This window comes from Pipistrellus hanaki, assembly GCF_964339955.1.
Source record: "Pipistrellus hanaki genome assembly, chromosome: 7".
NCBI lineage: Eukaryota > Metazoa > Chordata > Mammalia > Chiroptera > Vespertilionidae > Pipistrellus > Pipistrellus hanaki.
Window position 1 is genome coordinate 2215222 of NC_140509.1, and position 20077 is coordinate 2235298.

At 56.7% G+C, this 20077-nt stretch overlaps 2 protein-coding genes across 4 annotated transcripts; one reads left to right on the top strand and one right to left on the bottom strand.

Annotated features, from left to right (window-relative positions):
- Window positions 1–21: 21 nt before the first annotated feature.
- On the top strand, window positions 22–3263 carry LOC311625156 (uncharacterized protein C6orf136 homolog). 2 transcript variants are annotated; one of them, XM_084889103.1, is made up of 6 exons: window positions 22–156; window positions 1195–1593; window positions 1875–1963; window positions 2104–2304; window positions 2852–2921; window positions 2992–3263. In XM_084889103.1, exons 1-6 carry the CDS (start codon window positions 85–87, stop codon window positions 3091–3093), a joined length of 933 nt encoding a protein of 310 aa, XP_084745229.1. In that variant the 5' UTR covers window positions 22–84; the 3' UTR covers window positions 3094–3263. The 2 variants fall into 2 exon arrangements, with proteins under 2 accessions (XP_084745229.1, XP_084745228.1); XM_084889102.1 differs by lacking the exon at window positions 22–156 and adding an exon at window positions 206–522.
- Window positions 3264–3297: 34 nt separating this feature from the next.
- Window positions 3298–18150, bottom strand: DHX16 (DEAH-box helicase 16). 2 transcript variants are annotated; one of them, XR_014795447.1, is made up of 20 exons: window positions 17585–18150; window positions 16060–16304; window positions 15808–15985; window positions 15453–15509; window positions 10093–10347; window positions 9743–9946; window positions 9475–9666; window positions 8500–8610; window positions 8293–8408; window positions 8013–8223; window positions 7751–7849; window positions 7519–7671; window positions 6241–6381; window positions 5914–6076; window positions 5707–5825; window positions 5558–5625; window positions 4745–4907; window positions 4501–4662; window positions 4127–4392; window positions 3298–3500 (listed from the first exon to the last, which is right to left on the bottom strand). XR_014795447.1 is itself a non-coding variant. In XM_084889084.1 (20 exons), the coding sequence occupies exons 1-20, from the start codon at window positions 17789–17791 to the stop codon at window positions 3372–3374; spliced, it is 3147 nt and encodes a 1048-aa protein (XP_084745210.1). In that variant the 5' UTR covers window positions 17792–18141; the 3' UTR covers window positions 3298–3371. The 2 variants fall into 2 exon arrangements, 1 of the variants encoding a protein (XP_084745210.1); XM_084889084.1 differs by having other exon boundaries at window positions 4127–4300; window positions 17585–18141.
- Between the last annotated feature and the right edge of the window lie 1927 nt (window positions 18151–20077).

Consider the following 20077-nt stretch of genomic DNA (forward strand, 5'->3'; position numbering starts at 1 on the left):
TTCAAGGAGCCGGCTGCGGGGCGCGCTCACCCCGCCAGGAGGGGCAGCCGCACTCGGAGGCGCGCTCCCCGCTCCCGGAACACCATGTACCAACCCAGCAGGGGGGCGGCCCGGCGCCTGGGCCCGTGCCTCCGCGCCTACCAGGCTGGGCCCCAGGTGAGGAGGGGGCGCCCGGGAGGGAGGCGGGGCGGGGGACCCTCCAGCCGCGCGAGGGCGGGGCGCGCGGTGTGCGCAGGCGCAGGGACGCCCACCGCCCTCCCCATGCCGGCCGTGCCGGAGGCCGGGGTGGCGGGCGCGGGAGGGGCGCTGCCAGCCCTGGTCGTTGCTCCGGGTCTGGGGGGGGGGAGGGCGCCCACGTCTCCGCGGCGGTCTGTGCCTGGAGGTGATCTGAAGGGCGGGGGGCGGAGAGGTTCGCACGCACCGCACCCGGCGCGGCGCCGCCCGGAGACCTTGCACCCGGATAGCGGTCCCGGCAGGAAGGCTGCCTCGGACCCCTGGACCCGGCTCGGGCCCTGCGCCCAGGTGGGCAGGATGGCCACGCCCCCGGAGTGATGGAGTGACGCGGGGACTTGGTCAGCCAGACTTGGGGTGACCTCCCTCCTCCGCATCAGTTTCAAGGTCATTAAGCAGGAGTGAAGTGCAGCCTTTGCTAGGCTCCTGGGCTGTGTCAGCGGGGCCCGAAGTGATAGCGTACCTTGAGCCGCTTTAGAAGTCCAGGGCTGTCCAGCGTGATGGTAGAGCCCTTGCCGTAAGCGGTGGCTTCCTCCGCCGCCGCCATAAGAGGGTTCGCAGGGAACGGGAGTGCGGAAGGCTTGGCGCTCACATGGCTCCGGTTCCGTTGGATCTCCGCCTCCGCCTCACCTCGTGCAGCCTGCGGGCCACGCCTCCCCGCGGCGCAATGGCACGCGGTTCCTCCTGTCCGCTCCTCACACGCCGAGTGATTCTCGCTCCTGGAGCGCTGGAACTGCCCCCCAAAGTATTGGAATCTTAAATGAAAAGGCATTCGCTAACCGTTTGGGGGAGGTGCTTGTCTTGTCGTAGGAAACTTTCCTTTTGGAGAGGGAGGTGAATCCAGCCCCTTTTCCTTGAGCAATTCCCGCCCGAGGAGGGGTGGACGTGAAGCGTTAATTCGAGTTTGGGCGAAGGCCATCAGGCAGCGGGGTTATCGTTTTTCCTTTCGTTCTTTCTCCTTAGGACCAGCTTTCTCCACGGGCTCTGCCATTCCCACCCCTGTGGCCCCACTCTACGACTTCCACTTCTCCCTCTTCTCTTCTGTGGTCTCCCGCACTCTCATGGCCGCCTGCTGGGCTGCTTCCCCGAGCTCCCCCGCTGCCTCTCCCTGAGGTCCCCGCCCTCAGCTCACCCTGGGCCAGTCTCCCTCCAGGAAAGGGGGAGGAGGGACCAGGCCCTGAGTTGCATAGTGGCTGTCTGGATGGGCTTCGGAGCCTACTTGAGGGACCTTCCTGCTCCTACCTTGGGGCTGTGCTGTCTTTCCAAGCCCCCGTGACTGCCCGCCCTTCCCCTGCCACTCCATCAGGAGACCCCAGCATGGAGGAGCACCTGGCTGTCATGTATGAGAGACTGAGGCAAGAGGTAAGTCAATTCAGAAGTGACCTTCATCCACCTGGTGGGACTGCAGGTAACCTTGGAGTTAGAGGATTAGTCAACTGGATTCTTTCTTGGAACCACAGGCGAGCATAGAAACATTTTCAAACATTTCCCAGAGAGAAGACAGTCCTCATGTGGGTTAAGGGTGTTATACATGGCTTGGAAATGACCTCCCACGCAGAGGGAAGGAGGCACTAAGAATAGAAAGCTGAGAAATGGGATCATCTCTCCTTTCCCACTGGGTGATGCCTTCCTCTTGCACCTAGCTTCCCACTCTCTTCCTTCACTCCCATGACTACACCCTCTACTCTTCGGACGTGGAGTTCATCAACGAGATCCTGCACATCCGCACCAAGTGAGTCCCAGGCAGGCCGGGGCCAGGGGAGGGAGAGCCCCTTCTGTGTGCTTTCCAGGGAAGGTGCTAGGCCGCTTCCCGTTTCTCACGCGGCTCGGTCTTCTGGCTCTGCGTGAGCTTTCTTTCCCATCCCTTCTCAGGGGCCTGACGTGGTATATTCTGTCGCTGACCCTCTGCCGCTTCCTGGCCTGGAACTATTTTGCACAAGTTCAGTTGGAGGTGCTGCAGTTGACCCGCCACCCTGAGAACTGGACCCTGCAAGCCCGCTGGCGGCTGGTGGGGCTGCCCATCCACATGCTCTTTCTGCGTTTCTACAAGCGCGACAAGGAAGAGCTCTACCGGTAAGGGGCTGAGCAACACCCCCCGCCACAACGCTCCGTTCGGGATTGTTAGTCTCCTCGATGACCTTCATCTACCCGTCTTCACTGAGGATCCTTGAGGGCAGGGGTCTTGGTTTAGTCTCCTTTATTGGAACAAAAATGGGACTTTGAGTACATGAGAGGACCTCTGAACTCTGCTTGTTCGTGCCTATCACCTGGCACATAGGTAGGAATTCAAATATTTACTGAACAAATGAAAATTCCTGCTTCGTAAGTTGAGCCTCACACCCTTAGGTAAAGCACTTGGTAAATTTCTGGCAAAGTAGGCTCCCAAGAAATTGTTAGGCTCGCCCCGAATCGGCAGTCCGTGGACTGCGGCACAGTGGAATCATCTTGGTGCCAGACGTTCTGTTTTATTGTGACGGGGTGCAGCCTGGCCATCAGGATGCTTCAGTCCCCAGGTGATCTGACACAGAACGTAGCAGTTAAGGAACTAGGCGTTTAAGCAAATGCTTGAGTTAATCTTTGGGATCAGTCACCTTCCCCTCAGCTTCTCTTCCTTCACTAGGACCTACGATGCCTATTCCACTTTCTACCTGAATTCCAGCGGCCTCATTTATCGCCACCGCCTAGATAAAGTGAGTCCCGGGGGGGACGGGGAGGGGGGAGGGGCAGCACCCTGCTAATGCAGTCACTTCCTCCCGGCAGCTGATGCCCTCACACTCACCCCCAATGCCTGTGAAGAAGCTGCTTGTGGGAGCCCTGGTGATGCTGGGGCTGTCAGAGCCAGAAGCCAACTTACACCTGTGACCCAAAGCCTCATCCAGGAACGGGTGGGGCAGCACTGAAAACTGCTGCATACGAGAGGTGGGCTGGCCAGTTTCTTCCTGCTCCTCCCTCCCTCCTCGCCATCTCCTGCTGTGGAAAGCTGCTGTGTAATTTAACTTGTAAATAATAAAGTCTAAAGTGAAAATATGAAATCACTTTCTCTAGCTTACAAAAGTTCCCACAAGCTTTATTCCAAAATTACCTTTATTAATGGACGTTAAATAACATGGAGCTGTTGTCGTGTTCTGTTTAGCTTTTCTTTACCCTAGCTCTTCACGGGTCTTGCCTGTTTTTTTGGGCATTTTCTTAGCATGGGGATCTTCTAGCTCCTTGGCTTTATAATAGTGAGGTGCCACCTCCAGAAGCCAACTGCTCTCAATCTCTAATACCTAGAAGGGGAGAGAAACCAGGAGTGATCCTGTCTTTCCAACCTAGATTCTCGTGTGTGAGCTCAAAGAGGCCTGTTTGGCTGGGTAGGTAGAGCCTCGGGCTACAGACTGAAGGGTCCCGGGTTCAATTCCGGTCAAGGGTACTTGCCTGGGTTGCAGGCTTGCTCCCCTGTAGGGGGCTTGCAGGAGGCAGCTGTACAGTTATTCTCACGGTTTCTCTCCCTCCCTTCCTCTCTGAAATCAATAAAAATATATTTATAAAGGTTCAGAGCTCTGCACCACCTGCCCCAGAGGCTGGCAGGCCCCCACGTGCTCCTCAGGTTCCCGAGAGGCTCCCGCAGGCCCGCATGAAAACTAAAGCACACTCGGGGCAGAGGCCACATCTGCTTTGTTCACCGTCACCCCCAGCTCCGAGTCCGAGGCGGCAGCCTTTCAAATGCTCATGGTGGATGGTCAGACCTGACACCCAGTCAGCTGTTAGGAAGGGTGTCTTTGGAGCTTATCCTTCCTTAAACCAGTCTGTTTGCTGTTCCTCTGCCAGGCTAGCGACTTGAACCTGGTTGAGCTGGCCAGAGCACCCCTCGTCTCTGCTACCGCCACCGGCCAGGGCAGGGTGGAACCCTCACCTGCCGCATGAACTCCTTGGTGGTCAAAACAAGTTCGTGGTAGAGCAGCCAGCGAGGCTGTTCCTCAAAGAGGGAGGAGTTGGGGTGAATGAACACGGTCTGCTGCTGCTTCACCGTGCGGTAGCCGCTGCGCGTCAGCCGTGCCGTGTGGTAGAAGTAGCCGGCGGTGACGGCCTAGGGAGCAGGCAGGAGAGCCTCGATGGGAAGGCAGGCCAGGCGGCAGGGGCCCTCAGCCCTCGCCACCTTTTCGGTTTTAGTTCAGGCTCCTGGAGAACCAGGAAGGGGAGGGTGCATGAAGAGCCCCGGGAGGAGGCGGCCTTCCCCAGCGCAGGCGGGCGGGCTGCCCGGCCGGGGGCTGCGGGAGGGGCGCTGACCTTGCGGACACGGATATAGTCCCCCTGGCAGGAGCTGAGGCCAACTTCCACCCGCTCCAGGAGCCCCTCCAGCTGCTCCCGCACGTCGCGGGCTCGGCGCATCGATCTGAACTGGACAAAGTTCTCGTAACACCACTGGGAAGAGTAACCACTCTCGGCCCACTGTGAGGAGGGTAAAGGGGTGAGTGTATTGGACCAGGGTCCCCCGCGGCCCCCGCCTTCGCACTCTCCCGAGCCCAGCGACCTGTGTGTACACGTTGAGCAGGACCAGGTGGTCGCCCCCAGGCAGGAAGAAGTTGACGCGGGCGTTGTCCGCGTGGACCACTTTGTCCTTGGGCCGGTAGAAGATGGAGTTGTTGACGGACAGCATGGCGGCCACTGTCAGGATCTCCTCTGAGCAGCTGTACCTGGGCAGGAAGGGGAAAAGCTTGAGCGCTCAAAGCGAGGCGGAGGGACAGACACCGGGGGGAGTGACCACGGTGCGGCTGTCCTCACGGGGGCCGCCCGGCAGGACAGGGAGGGCACTCCGAGTAGCTAGGTTTGGGGGCGGTGCCAGCAGCTCAGGGCTGTGCTGGCAGGGACAGATGGACACTGCAGAGGGAAGGACGGGCCGCTGAGGAGCCAGAGGCAAGGTGGGCAGTGTGCATCGGGGAAAGACTGCTTCCTTTAAGCTCATGTGATGACCTCTGACCCCAGCCACGGCATTTAAAGGTGGTCCCTCCACAGCCACAGCTAAATGCTCCAGTCAGAGCCTTAGGATGAGCCAGTCCCCACACCGGCCCTCACTCAGCACTCCTCAGAGATGGAAAGCCTTCCACTTCCCTCATGCCCCCGATTTCCTGTGCGTGTGCCCATCTCACCCATTTCACGTCACTGTCCAGGACGCAGTGTCTACTGGCCCTTGTGGGCCTCAAAGGGGGCAGTAAGCGTTCTCTCGCAGCTTGTCACTTGTTAAAGAAGTTGGTAGAGAGAAAAGGAGCAAAATAACAAAGATGGCCCCAGAGAACGCAGGAGGCGTGGCAGCTTGTGGGTGGGCCTGGCTGGATGGGGGACTCACTTCTCAGAAGCCAGGATCATTTTAGAGAGCATGGGGTCCACGGGCAGCTCTGCCATCTTCCTGCCAGACTAAGGGGAGGAGAGAGAGAGGGTTGAGCTGGTCCTCCGCAGGTGTCGGTCCTCCCGCCCAGCCCGCGGCCTCGGCCTCACCGTGGTGAGCTCCCCAAGGTGGTTGAGGGCTCCCAGAGCATACAGCTGCTCCAACGCCAGCAGCAGGGTCTCGTACGGGGGAGGGTCCAGGAAGTCAAAGTGCATGAGGTCGTGGATCCCTGCAGAGAAGCGCGGGTAGAATGGAGCCCCTTTCCTAGGACCAGTGGCTCCAGCCCGGCCTCCGGGGGCCCGGACAACCCCAATCACCTAAGCTCTTGAGCAGCAACACCACGTTGCCCAGGCTGGTCCTCTGGATCTCGGGCACCGTGGTCTCCTCCAGCTCGTGCTGATAGGCCCAGGCGGTGTACAGGCGGAAGCACTTCCCGGCCGCCACCCGGCCAGCCCGACCCGCTCGCTGATTGGCTGAGGCCTGGAAAGGAAGGAAAGACAGGCCAGCTGACAACTGGGTGGGATGAGAAAGGCAGTGTTTATGCAAGAACTCTAGGGGGCTGTGGTTCCAGCCTCTAGAAGGGGCCTGCCTGTGGCCCATTCTGCCTCCCGCTCCCCGGGGAGAGGCACGGAAGCCGGGCTGACCTTGCTGCAGGGAGTGACCGTGAGCGACTCCATGCCCGTGCGAGGGTTGTAGCTCTTCTGCTTACAGAACCCTGGGTCCAGCACATAAATGATGCCCTCGATGGTGAGGGAAGTCTCGGCGATGTTGGTTGCCACAACCACCTGAGTGAGAGGCTGTCGGTCACTCAGAGACCCCAACCCCCCAGCGATGTAGGAAGAGGAGTCCTGGGAGATTTGGAGCAGACAGCAGGGGCAGATAAGGGCAGGAGATGAGGAAATTCGTGTCTAGTCCCAGGAGGACAGGCTGGGAGGAGGGTGAGGGGCAGCGGGGTTCAGCCAGGGCATGACGTGGGAAGGAAATGGAGAAGAGGTTGAGGTTTCAGAGATGGGAGGTATGTGGCATCCGAACGGTCCTTTTAAAACACACCTCTCCTCACTCCCCTCCTGCCGCTTCCCATCCTGCTGGAGTGACAGCCACGCCCACGCAGTGTGAGCCCTCCTGACCTGTCTGCCTGCCTGGTTCCCTCCTCATCCAGTTCAAGCCTCTGTCTCGCTTCCACTTGACTGGGGAGGGAGGGCCTCACCCACACTCCCAGGAAAGTCCCACCAGGCCTCACGCCTCCTCCCAGCACCGTCTGCCTGACCCCCCTGGGGGCTCGCAGGCCAGGAACTGCCTCCACCTAGCCCCTCCCAGGAGAAGAGCCTGCAAGAACCCGTTCGATATTTGATCAAAGTCGCACTTTGCTCAAAATCCTGCAATTGCCATTCAGTCTGAAGTCCAAACTTGTGCACCTGCCACCCGAGGCCCTCCCTAACCTGTCCAGATGTGGTTTTGCCTTGTCTCCCACTGCTTCTCACGAATCTGCCACTGAGCCGTGCACTCTGACCTCAGTCACACCATAAGCCTTCCTCTGACATCCCTGCCACTTTCTTTTCTTTTTTAAAATATATTTTATTCATTTTTTACAGAGAGGAAGAGAGAGGGCTAGAGAGTTAGAAACACCGATCAGCTGCCTCCTGCATACCCCCTTCTGGGATGTGCCTGCAACCAAGGTACATGCCCTTGACCGGAATCGAACCTGGGACCTTTCAGTCCGCAGGCCGACGCTCTATCCACTGAGCCAAACCGGTTCTGGCCCTTGCCACTTTCTTACCGGTGCAGATAAACCCCCTCCCGCACCCCGGGTCTCACCACTCCTCACCTGCTCAGAAAAGGCCTGCATCTGTGCGTCCTCTCCAGAGCAGGCACAGACGCGCCCCCCGCCAGCCCACCCCAGCACCAGGGCGGCGCTCGCTCACCTTGCGCGCCCCCGGGGGCGTGGGCTGGAAGATGCGGGCCTGCATGTCGGAGGGCAGGTTGGCGTAGATGGGCAGCACCAGCAGCTCCCGGATCTTGGAGCCCAGGCGGCGGCAGCGGTCCTGGAGCATCTCACAGGCAGCCTCGATCTCCTCCTGGGTTTGGGGAGAGCAGCAGGGCCCGGTCGCAGAGGCCGCCCTGGCCCTCCGGCCCGCCTCCCCGGAGCCCCCGCACCTGTCCGGTCAGGAACACCAGCACGTCCCCGGGAGGCTGGGTCACGTGGATCTGCAGCACAGACACCACACAGGCTTCCAGGTAGTCGGCCTCTGGAGCCTGGCGAGGAGAGGGCACGGGGAGGCATGTGCTCAGGCAGCCCGTCCTCCCCGCCCGCTCGCCCGCTCCGACCCAGGCCCCCTTTGGACTCTCCGTCCGCCCTGCCCTCCGTGGACAGCTCCCCGCCGCAGGCCTCACCCGCAGGCCCATCCGTGGGGAGCACCTTGGTATAGAAGATGTCCACCGGAAACCTGCGCCCGGGAATCCGGAAGACGGGGGCGTCGTCGAAGAAGGCGGAGAAGCGGGCAGTGTCCAGCGTGGCTGAAGCCACCAGCACCTTGAGCTCCGGTCGGAAGCGAGCCACATCTTTGATCAACCCAAAGAGGATGTCTGTGTGCAAGGTCCGCTCATGAGCCTCGTCCACCATCACCACGCTGCGGGGACAGGTGCGGTGAGCGGCCGGAGGGCCGTGCGGCCTGCTCCCTGGGAGGGACTGGGTCTACCTGTAACTCGCGAGGTCAGGCTCCGACAGGAACTCGCGGAGGAGCATCCCGTCGGTCATGTAGCGCAGGACGGTCCGCTCCGACGTGCAGTCCTCAAAGCGGATGCTGTAGCCAACCTGCCGGGGCCACCAGCGCGGAGTGGGCTGGAGCTCTCTGAAGGGCATGTCGGGCCAGTGTGGGGTGAACCCCAATCCCTCCAGAGCTCACCTCATTCCCCAGCTTCACGCCCATCTCCCGGGCAACTCGGGCGGCCACGCTCATGGCGGCCACTCTCCTGGGCTGGGTGCAGGCGATCTTCAGACCCTTCTTTGTATAACCCTGAGTGACAGAGAAGGGTGAGGTCCTGTCCTGGCCAACAGCTCACCTGGTTGGAGTATTGCTCTGATACACCAAAGTCAGGGTACATACAGAACCACCAATGAATGCATCAATAAGCGAAGCAACAAGTCAATGTTTCTCTCTTTCTCCTCCTCTCTCTCAGCAATAAATAAACAAAAAAGGAGGAAGAAGAGGCATTCCCTTTGTTAAATATGGCACTGTCACCTAAGACAATTCAGAGAAAACAGTCATAAATGCGGTGGGGAGGGGGGAAGGAGGGGAGGAGGGAGCAGACAGACAGAAGCTAAAGCCCAGACAAGAAGGACAAACAAATGGAATGGCAGACCCAGGCCCTCCAGGGTCCTCAGCCAGCCCTGGCAATTCCAGCCCTTTGCGGATCAAGTTCTGAGCTCAGTGGACTGAGTGTCGACCCATGCACCAAGACGTCACCAGCTCGATTCCTGGGTTGCGGGCTTGATCCCCAGTAGAAGGTGTGCAGAAGGCAACTGATCAATGTTTCTATCACTCTCTCCCTCCCTCTAAAAAACTCATTAAAATCATTAAGAAGTAGTCCTGGGCTGAGTGAGATTTGCGCTGGGAAAGGACAGAGCAGGGGGCAGACTCTGGAAGGGGGCGAGCAGGCTCTGCTCCGTGGAGGGGCAGAGGCCTCCTGGGCTGGAGTGAGGGCCCCTCACACCCACCGCACCGCACACACGCTCCCAGCCAGGCACGTGGCAGGGAGTGCGAGCAGAGACAGACTCCCCTCTGAGTAACGTGGGGAGTGAGCAGCTACGAAAAGGTCAGGTAAAGGGCTGTGACTGGCCCGTGCTCAGCGGGCCGGCCCCTGGCGTGTGGATGCCGCACCTCCTCGAAGAGGTACTGTGGGATCTGGGTGGTCTTCCCCGAGCCCGTCTCGCCCTCGATGATGAGGACCTGGTGAGTGGCGATGGCGGCCAGGAGCTCCTCACGGAAGGGGAACACAGGGAGGCTGCGGCGCACGGCCTGGATGCACTCCTGCTGCTGGGCCTGGGTCGGAGGGGGCGGAGCCGCCGGCTCCTGGGGAGGAGAGGGCGTGAGCACCCAGCCGCTCCCCTGCTCCCCATGCTCCCACGGGGCCCAGGGCTCTCCTCACCTCATCGCCTTGCAGCTGAGTGGCCCGGACAAACTCGATGGTCTCCTCTTCCTCCAGCACCAGCTGGTACTTGGGCTCCTGGGAGGCAGCGTCTCGGGCCCCAAATTTCAGGGCGGCGGCCCCCAGCCGGGCCTCCTCCCAGCGCCGCTGCTCCTCCCCGGGGGCGCCCGATTCCTCCTCCACCAGATCCACAGCTCTCGATGGCTGCAGGCGGGCACAGCGGGCGGTGAGCAGGCGGGCACAGCGGGCGGCGGGCAGGCCTGTCCTCCCCCGGCTCCCGGCTCCGGTCCCCACCGGGCCCACTGGGAAGGGAGACGCTGAGGCCGTGCCCCGCCCTGCCTCCGCCTCACCTGTCCGCGGGTCTCCTCGGGCATGTGGTAGCGATTGGTGGCCTCCAGCTTCTCCTGCTCGCCGGCCGCCCGGTACTCCCGGGCCAGGTCCCGCACTCGCCGCTTGTACTTGAGCTCCCGCCGCTCGTGCTGGCTCAGCTCCACGTCCCCGAAGAGGAACTCCTCGTCCGCCAGCTCGGCCTCCAGGTCCTCCAGCTTCTCTCGCTCCCGCTTGGCCAGGTACTCGCGGCGGGACTTCTTCCGCAGCTCGGGCACCTGGGCCAGCACAGGGCGGTCAGGGCTCCTTCCGCGCACGGCAGCCGCCCTTGCTACCGCGCACAGGACGAGACAGAGCCTGAGGTGAGCGCCCTTCGCGAGCACTGCGAGCGCAGCGCCCGGGCCGCCATGGCCACTACGAAGGCATCGCGGTCATGAGGACGAATGCTAGTCTGCTCCCCTGGTTCCAATCCGAGCAGTGAAGAGGGGAGCAAAGGGCTGACAGCGGAGACAAGGACCCCCTGCAGCACCACAGGGACGGCCCGCTGGCGCTCGCTGGCCAGAGCCCATCGTGGCGGCGCGGCTGCCCCGGGGGCGGGAGCACACAGCAGGCGGGGGCCGCACCAGGGTGCCCTGGGGACAATCGCACACCTGTCACCGGGCTTCTACATTTCCTCAGACACACGCTTTCAGGACACACTGAAGGAGACAGAAGACTGGCCACCTCCTTAAGCTTTCCTGCGACCCAGACCACCTCCTCCGCGCAGTGGCAAGCCTGGAGGCTCTGATTCTATTTATATTTATATTTATTTATATATATATATATATATATATATATATATATATATATATATATATAATATATATATATATTATATATATGTACATTTTTTTAAATAAATATATTTTATTGATTTTACATGGAGAGGAATTGAGAGGGATAGAGAGTTAGAAACGTCGATGAGAGAGAATCATCGACCAGCTGCCTCTTGCATACCCCCTACTGGGGAAATGCCCACAACCAAGGTACATGCCCTTGACCGGGATCGAACCTGGGACCCTTGAGTCCGCATGCAGACGCTCTATCCACTGAGCCAAACTGGTTAGGGCATCCAATTCTATTTAATTGCTTGGCTTTCCTTATTTGTTCTGTGAATACTTCAAAGGGAATTTATGCTGATGACTTAATCCTGATGGAGGCAGATGGATGGTTGAGTGTGGACCTAAGAACCAGGATGTAATGGTTCGATTCTGGTCAGGGCACATGCCCAGGTTGTGTGCTCTATCCTGTGTGGGGTATGCAGGAGGCAGCCCATCAATGATTCTCTCTCACCATTGATGTTTCTATCTCTCTCTCCCTCTCCTGTCCTCTCTGAATTCAATAAACATACATATAGAGAGAAGAAACTCATGAGTACAGTGTAACACACATTCATACACACAAAGGACAGGAAAACAGTCACCAGAGAGTTTAGGCCATCACACCTAACTTCCTACTTTGAACATTAGTTAAAAGGAAACACTCTAAAAAGGAACTGCAGCTCATGTCTAGTTGTTGAGAAAAAGCTCTTCTTTATATAAAAAGGACTCCAAGATCAAGAAACCAAGATGGCGGCATGGGGCAGACACCCGAATGCAGCCTACCACAACAAGTTTGAATTTAGAACTGAAAAACAGGGGAACATCTCCCTGAAGCGCCGGACGGTCGGCTGTCTGAGAGGACGCTCTACCATCTGGGAAGGAGAGAGAAGGCGCGCTGAGCCTCAGGAACTGTGAAGGTGCGGAGAACTGTGCGCGCGAAAAGGCGGCCGCAGAGTTCGCTGCCCGACTGCTTGCGGAGCGTGGAGAGGGCGGGCTGAGTTTGCTACCGGCTTACTCCCTGCGCGAGGAGAGGGCGGACAGCTAATGCGCGGCTGGCTTTCTTGTTGGGGAGGAAAACAGAACCACCCTATGCGCTGATAGACAGCCCCAGACAGGGAGAGGCCAGACTGTCACCCAGGGGGCAGAGATCTCTCGGAGGTCTGTGAAGCCAGCTGCCATTACTGTGGGACTCAGAAACCAGACCCTCATAAGGAGGAGCTGAATAAAGCTTGTCTGTACCATCCAAGACTCCGCCCCATCCAAGCGGAGCACAGAAGCCCTTCCAGGGGCTAGCTGGCGAATGGGACTCTCCTAGGGAGTGACAGACAGGAATCTAAGCTTGTCTGCGCCTATACCAAAGAGGTGTGCGTCTGCAACCAATTGTGCTGGATTCAACAAAGCTTGTCTGTGCAACCCCAAGACTCCGCCCCATTCAAGTGGAATACAGAAACCCTCCTAGCTGAGATACTTCTGAACCTCATAACCAATTGGCTTGGAGATCAATGCTTCCCAGTGATACCAACAACAAGCAAGGCTTAACAAGACTGCACACACAGCCCACAAAGGGCTACACCAAGACTGTCCACCTCAGGTAACTGGGAGACTGACTAACTGAACCATAGCACACTAAGCCACCCTACCAACTCAGGGAAGCTGTGAAAATACCAATGCCAATACAAGGAAACAGATCACAAACAAAAGAAATGGAGGACAAGAAGCGACTGGATATAGAGTTCAAAACCACGCTTATAAGGTTTTTCAAGAATTTCCTAGAAAAGGTCGATAAGACCTATGAGGATATGAAAAGGGATCAACAAGAAATAATAAGGGATCAACAAGAAATAAAGAATACATTGTCTGAAATAAAAAAATATTATACAGAGTCCTTAAAACAGAATGGAAGATCGCAAGAATAAAGTCAAAGATTTGGAACATAAAGAGCCAGAAGACACTCCTCCGCAGAAGCAAGAAGACAAGAGAATCCAGAAAGTTGAAGATAATGTAAGAAACCTCTGGGACAACTTCAAGCAAACCAACATCAGAATTATGGGGGTCCCAGAAGATGACAAAGAGCAAGCTATCGAAAACATACTGGAAGAAATAGTGACAGAAAACTTCCCCCACCTGGTGAAAGAATTAGACTTAAAAGTCCAGGAAGAGCACAGAACTCCAAACAAAAGGAATCCAAAGAGGACTACACCAAGACACATCATAATTAAAATTACAAGAGCAAAAGACAAAGAGAGAATATTAAAAGCAGCAAGAGAAAAGCAGGTAGTTACCTATAAAAGAGCACCCATACTATTGTCAGCTGATTTCTCAACAGAAACCATGCAGGCCAGATGGGAATGGCAAGAAATATTCAAGGTGATGAATAGTAAGAACCTACAGCCAAAAATAATCTACCCAGCAAAGCTATCACTCAGAATCAAAGGCCAGATAAAGAGCTTCACTAATTAAAAAAAAAGCTAAAGGAGTTCATCACCGCCATACCAGAATTATATGAATTGCTAAAGGGGGTTCTTTCAGAAGAGAAAGTAAATAAAGATAAAAACTATGAACAACAAATACGTAACTATCAACAAGTGAATCTAAAAAACAAGGGAATTTAAAAAAAAAAATCTGATGAACAATATTAACTGGTGAATATAATAAAATCAGAGGTATGGAAGGGGAGTGAACTGATGATTCTCGGGGAAAAGGGGAGTGGGGGGTGCGGGAAGAGACTAGACTTAAACTGTGCACCTATGGATGAGGACAATGGGGGGTGGGAAAAGGGCAGAGGGTGGGATGGGAACCTGGTGGAGGGGAGCAATGGAGGGGAGGGGGAAAATGAGGAACATTTGTAATAATATGAACAATAAAGATTTATTTAAAAAAAAAAATTTTAAAAATTAAAAAGTGGGGGGAAAAAAAAAAGATCCCAAGATCAGCATTGCAAACCCCATGAAATCACTGATTCCGGAAAGGCTCAGAATGGGCTGGGCCGTGAGAGGAACACTGCTGAGAAAGGATGGCACCGCGAGCAGGGTGAGGCTGGCAAAGGCAGGGCCTAGGCTCACACACCACCCCCCACAGGTGCTGCTGCCACGGCTCACCTCCAAGTCTGGACACACTTTACACCAAACTTCCACTTACAGAAGGTGCAGGGCACACAGGGCACACAGAGAAGGAGGAGATAACCCAGATCATAGGACATGGCACAAGAGGAGACAGAGGAAACGAACCAACCCTAAGAGGCCTAACCACCACATGCCACCATGACCTCACTGGGTTCCGATTTGGAAACAGCGGCGGTTCAAGCCGTTTCAGCTCTGGTGGGGTAGCTGTTAGTCAGAGTGACATTCGGACACACCGGGGTGGGGTTCGATCCCCAGTCAAGGCACATGCGTAAGTGAGAGGACAACAGGTCAGAGTCTCTCTCTAAAACCAATACATACAAATCAGACACTGTTAAAAAGACATTTGGAGTAAGCAGGGGACTCTGCAGAGGTTCTTGGATGACAATGAGAAGCGCTGTTCACCTTCTCGGGGGCAACGGCACCCACTCCAGGGAGAACACCTGAATTCCTAAGAGGCACCTGACGATGGGAAAAAGTGCTGATGTCTTAAACGCTTTTATTCTTTAAAAATATATGTTCTGATTTTGTGAGAGAGGGGGATAGGGAGAGGAATAGAGAAAGAGAAACATCGAGGAGAGAGAATCATCAATCGGCTGCCTCCTACATGCCCCCAACAGGGGACTGAGCCCGCAAACCAAGCATGTGCCCTGACTGGGAATTGAACCCATGGCCTCTTAGTTCCTGGCTTGACACTCAACCTTTGAGATACACTGGCCAGTAAATGCTTTTAAATGATTCAAAAAGAAAAAAAGGCCACGTTTACACAGACATTGCAATTTTTGAACCCAAATAATCTGTATGACTGTCCATTATACTATTCATTCAACTTTCCTATTTGTTCAAAAGTTTTCACAATTGAAAAAAACAAAACACTAAACACTAAACAAATTCAGGCAAATAAAAACACTGAGAGATGTCTGAGTCCTTAGTGACGAGACACGACAGGGACGGCCAGGAGAGGCCTGAGACCGCCAGGCTCTTCGACACCCACTCACTTTTGGGAAATCTAAGTGTAGCTTCACTTGGGAAGATCAGGCCTTAGAAAAACTGTCTCCCCTAGAACAAGTCCAGCTTATCAACCAACCAACCACCAACACTCTGTCCCAGGCAGGGAGCAGACCAACAGGAGAGCAGCGGGAGGCCCAGCCTCAGGGGAGGAAGTACTAGACATGCTGTGCTCAATGGTCAGCACATCTCTGGGCGGGACGGCCGGCCTGCCCCTACCTTCCAGCTGCCTCTTGATTCCGTGGGAAGCCGCATGTTTCTCATTAACATGGTGTGATCTGGTCCAAAGGAGGCAGGGAGGGTTTCTGGGCAGCTTCCTTCCCTCTACAACTAAGCCCACCCTCAGCGGGCATCCCCACCGCCCTGTCTCTGTGGCTTCCTGGGCACCGGACTCACCATGGCCTTCCGGTCTTCCTCAGCCATCTTGAGGCGCTTCTGAGCCTCTTCATAAGCCTAGGAGAAACCAAGAGTGAAGGGTGTGAGGCTCAAAGTCCCCATAGCCACGGTGCCACGGCCACGGCCACGGCCATGGCCACGGCCATTCCTCCCTCGGAATCACAAGGACAAGCTCCAGCGCAGGGAAATGTCCTGCTCACTGAGGAATCGACCACCAGTGTCAGCCAGACAGACCAGGAGGTTCCTCCAGAGGGAGCACCCCACTACAGGCCCCTCTTGTCTTCCCAGCGATCCCCACCTCGCCACCCTCGGTCGGACCCAGGGACCTTCCTGGGACGGCGTCTGCCCCCCGCACCTTCTTGTCGGACCGCTCCAGGACGTTGCGGGTCCGGTCCTTGTCCCGCTGCCGCACCCGCTCAGCAAAGGCGTCCCGCTCCTCCAGGTCCTGGAGGCGCTCCCGCTCCGTCCGCTCCCACTCATCCTCCGACTCCGGCTTCTCTGGCTGCTGTCTCTCTGCCTGCTGGCGGCTCCCCCTGCAGCCGGGCCCAGAGGTTACAGAGGGCACTATCCTCCCTGCCCATCCTCTCCCATCCTCCTTCTGACTCACCCTGTCTTCTTCCCTTTCTCAGAATCCTCTTCCTCCCCCTCTTCCTCCTCCTCCTGGCGCTTCTTCCGGAGGTGTTTCCGCCGTTTCCGCTTCTTCTGGAGCCCGGCCCCAGCGCCACGCACGCTCTCCGCACCGCTGTCCTCACTGTCTTCCAGCAGCTGGTAGGATCGGTTCTTCTCCAGCAGGGCGCGGGCCTCTCGCTCGGCGGCCCGGGCTGGCTTCTCCACCGCCGCCTCCCGGGGCACCTGTGGCGGAAGAGCCAAGGGTGAGCAGCCCTGGTCCTGCCGTAAGGAAAGGCCTTCCTCCACTCGCGTTCATCAGCCTCAGCTGCTCCCTCCTTCAGCAGCCCGTGTGCAACGAGCATTTACTGAAGCTGTTCCGGGCACGGGGATAGGAGTGAACGAGAGAGAAAACCACCTCTGCCAGTTCTCAATCGCTCAGCCTGTGTTGCCCGAGGACCGACCGGACAAGACCTGCCGTGCAGAGCCTGAGACAGGCTGGCCCTCAGCTCCAGGCACACTGGTGAGCGGCCTGACGCCTGTCACTCTCCAGCCTCGCCTCTCGCCGAGCACCAGTGGGACAGCCACAGGCCCCTGGCCTGTCCACACACGCTGACCCTTGCAGTCTCACTGTGTGCTTTCCGAGCCCTGTTCTGTGAGGTGCTCCACTAGGAGGTAGGAGTGCCTTTTATTTCATTGATCTTTTTTGTTAATCCGCACACAAAGATATTTTTTTTCCATTTAGAGAGTGCAAGGGAGGGAGAGGGGGACAGAGAAAAACTTTGACTTGAGAAATATCGATTGGTTGCCTCCTGCACGGGGCTCCAACCCGGGATGGAACCTGCAATCCAGATTCACCCCCTTGACTGGGAATTGAACCCGAGACCCTCTGGTGCAGAGGCCAAACCTCTATCTACTGAGCCACCAGCCAGGGCTTTTGTTTTATTTTTTTATTGATTGATTAGAGAAAAACCGATTTGTTGTTCCACTTATTTATGCACCATTGGTTGGCTCTTGTACGTGCCCTGACTGGAGATGGAACCAGCAAGCTTGGTGTATGGGGACGATGCTCCAGCCACCGGGCCAGGGCTAGCAGAAGCTCGCCTTTCATACCTTTACTCCTTCCCCCTTCTCTACCCGACAACTGCAGGGACTCTGGCCCCGCTTCGCCAGGCCACTGCTCCACAGCACTGCCCGCACCTGTCTCCGCGGCCTCCTGTCTCCGCGGCCTCCGGGACACTTGTTAGATGTGTCAGAAATGCGGAAACGGAGACCCCAACCCAGACCTCCGGAATCGGAATCTACATTTTAACTGGGGCTGGATGGATGCATGCAAGTTCACGTTCGAGAAGCACTGCCATGCAAGACTTAACCCACACACTTGACCTTCCTGATCTTCACGGAGCAGGACGTGCAGTACCCAGCACAGCCCGGGCGGCCGCGGAAAGACCAGCGACTGCGAACTGAGCTTGTTCATTCGCGGCCACACCGCCAGTTAGCCGGCCCCGCCCGCCGCGCGGCCACACCTTGCTCCAGAGCCTCAGCGCGAAGTCCCGCGCAGGCCCGCCGAGGTCCAGCGTGTCGGTGTCTCGCAGGCGCTGCAGGAACTCCTCGGCCGAGCCGCAGCGCCGCGCGGTGCCGATCAGGAACTGCGCCACGTGCCGCTCGCTCAGCCCCAGCACCGCGTGCAGCTCGTCCTGCACCCAGCGCTCCAGCGCCGCCGGCGTCGCCATGGCGACCGCTCCCGGCCGCGCGGCGCCGGGCGGTCGGAGGCCAGGGGCCGGGCCGGGCCCAGGAGCCGCGCGGCGCCGGGCGGTCGGAGGCCTGGAGGCCGGAGGGGGCCAGCGGCCGCGCAGGAACCGCCAGAGGCCCGGAGGCTTCGGTTTCCAACAGCCCAGAGCTGCCTTCTCGAACCGCGGAGCTTCCGGCAGTGCTTTTCCGGTCTGAGCGCGACGGTGGCCGATAGAGTCCAAGTCTCGCGGAACGTACAGTAGTTCGCGTGAATCCTCCTTTCCCGCCCCACAGAGTCTCTGTCGCCCCCAGATGGTCAGCCCGCGGATGCTCCACTCACCCGTTCATTCAACAAACGCGGACGCCTAAGGTGCTGGACACAATTTTAGTCGCTGGGGATACAGCAAAGAACAAGTCAGGCCAAAATCCCTTACCGCATTTACATTTGCGAGGAAGATAAAATACATAATAAATAAAGCCTGTAAGTTCTGTGGAGCCCCTCCCCCCCAAAGAAAATACAAGATGTATTTGGGATTCCATTTCAAATCAGCCCATACTGATTAGAAGTGAGCTTGCTCGTACCCCTGTCTGCAGCAGCAGTAAGGTGAGGCCTGAGCGGGACCTCCGGGCCAGAAGGAAGCTGGGCCCAGGGGGAACGGTGCTTTGCTTTTCTTGCCGCTGTCTCTGGGAGCACTTTTAAAAGCCTCCGAACTAGCCGGGACTGGTTTGGCTCAGTGGATAGAGCGTCGGCTTGGGGACTGAAGGGTCCCGGGTTCGATTCTGGTCAAGGGCATGTACCTTGGTTGTGGGCACATCCCCAGTAGGGGGTGTGCAAGAGGCAGCTGATCGATGACTCTCTCATCGACGTTTCTAACTCTCTATCTCTCTCCCTTCCTCTCTGTACAAAATCAATAAAATATATTTAAAAAATAAAAAAATAAAAGCCTCCGAACTAGTCTGGCTGAGTGTCAGCCTGTGAACCAGGAGGTCAGGATTCAACCAATGATTCCTCTCATCATCGATTTTTTCCCCTCTCTCTCCCCCTCTCCCTTCCTCTCTGAAGTCAGTAAAAATAAAAGACCTCGGAATAAGGCATGGCCGAGCTGTGCTCTGCATGTGTGCTAGCAGCTTGAGAAGTGCACTGGCGGCTGCGTATTTACCAGTGAGCAGACCTGGTTAGTTGACTCTGCTGTCTGACCTCTGTTTGACACTGCTTCATACTTTGATTAATTGGACTTATCAGACACTACTGTTGAGAAATGAAACATTGTTATTCCAATTAATAGCCACTGGTAATTCCATATCATTGACTACTTGGATGCATTGTTTTTGGTTGCATTATTTTTTATTTCTGAGGTGGACTGTGGGCACCCTGGCATCTCTCGGCCTCCTGCTTCTTTCTTTTTCTTTTTTTTTAATATTTATTTTTTACAGAGAGGAAGGGGATGTGCCGGAAACCAAGGCACATGCCCCTGACGGGAATCGAACCTGGGACCTTTCAGTCCGCAGGCCAACGCTCTATCTACTGAGCCACACCGATTTCAGCATGCCTCTACTTTCTTGGGTTAAAACAGATTAGGATCTTTACCTAATGAGCTAGTAACTTAAGGATTCTGTTACCCTCCATACCCATGGCCTCTCTGAACTGGCTAATTCTTTTGACACTTTGCTTGTCCCACTGCTGGTAAATTAAAGGCTGGTGGCGTGTTTAGATCAATTTGTCTAATAAATCCTGTTTTTAGGGGGGTCCCTCTGACTGGACTGAGAGAAGCGCCCTCTATGGACGGGACCATACCTACTAAGCATGTCTTCCTGACCTGAGAACTACAGCACTGACTCTGTAAGTGAAGTGTAACCGCCCACATTTGTGGAAGATAGAGTTCTTTGAAATGGGAAAACCTCCCAGTATATACTTGGGCGGCAAAGCCATAAAATAGCAATGGATTTTTTTTTAAATCCTCACCTGTGGACATGTTATTGATTTTAGAGAGGAAAGAGGGGGGAGAAAGAGAAACGCCGATGTGAGAAACACCTACCAATTGCCTCCCAGACATACCGACGGGGGATTTAACCACAGCCCCTGGGTGCTCGGGATGGAGCTCCAACAACGAGCCACCGGCCAGGCGGCGTGGACCTCAGCCGTTAGAACACCGCTGGCCCCGAGCCTGCAGGACGCGCTGCTGCCAGCCCTGGCTTTTGTGGCCGAGTCCTGGAGGAAGGCCAGGGGCACACGGCCCGCCCTCGAGTTGCCGTTGGCCTCTGGATGCTGGACCCTCCAGTACCTTAGC

Bases quoted from the DNA above. Each gene is read 5' to 3' on its own strand.
- DHX16 (XM_084889084.1), bottom strand. From the start codon at position 17,791: ATGGCGACGCCGGCGGCGCTGGAGCGCTGGGTGCAGGACGAGCTGCAC. The intron at 8,611-9,474 runs GTGCGGCATCCA...TCTGTCACTCAG, and splicing joins CACAGTACCTCTTCGAGGAG to GGTTATACAAAGAAGGGTCT. The intron at 4,908-5,557 runs GTGAGTCCCCCA...CTTCCTGCCCAG, and splicing joins ATGATCCTGGCTTCTGAGAA to GTACAGCTGCTCAGAGGAGA.
- LOC311625156 (XM_084889102.1), top strand. From the start codon at position 262: ATGCCGGCCGTGCCGGAGGCCGGGGTGGCGGGCGCGGGAGGGGCGCTG. The intron at 2,305-2,851 runs GTAAGGGGCTGA...TTCCTTCACTAG, and splicing joins GACAAGGAAGAGCTCTACCG to GACCTACGATGCCTATTCCA. The intron at 2,922-2,991 runs GTGAGTCCCGGG...TCCTCCCGGCAG, and splicing joins ATCGCCACCGCCTAGATAAA to CTGATGCCCTCACACTCACC.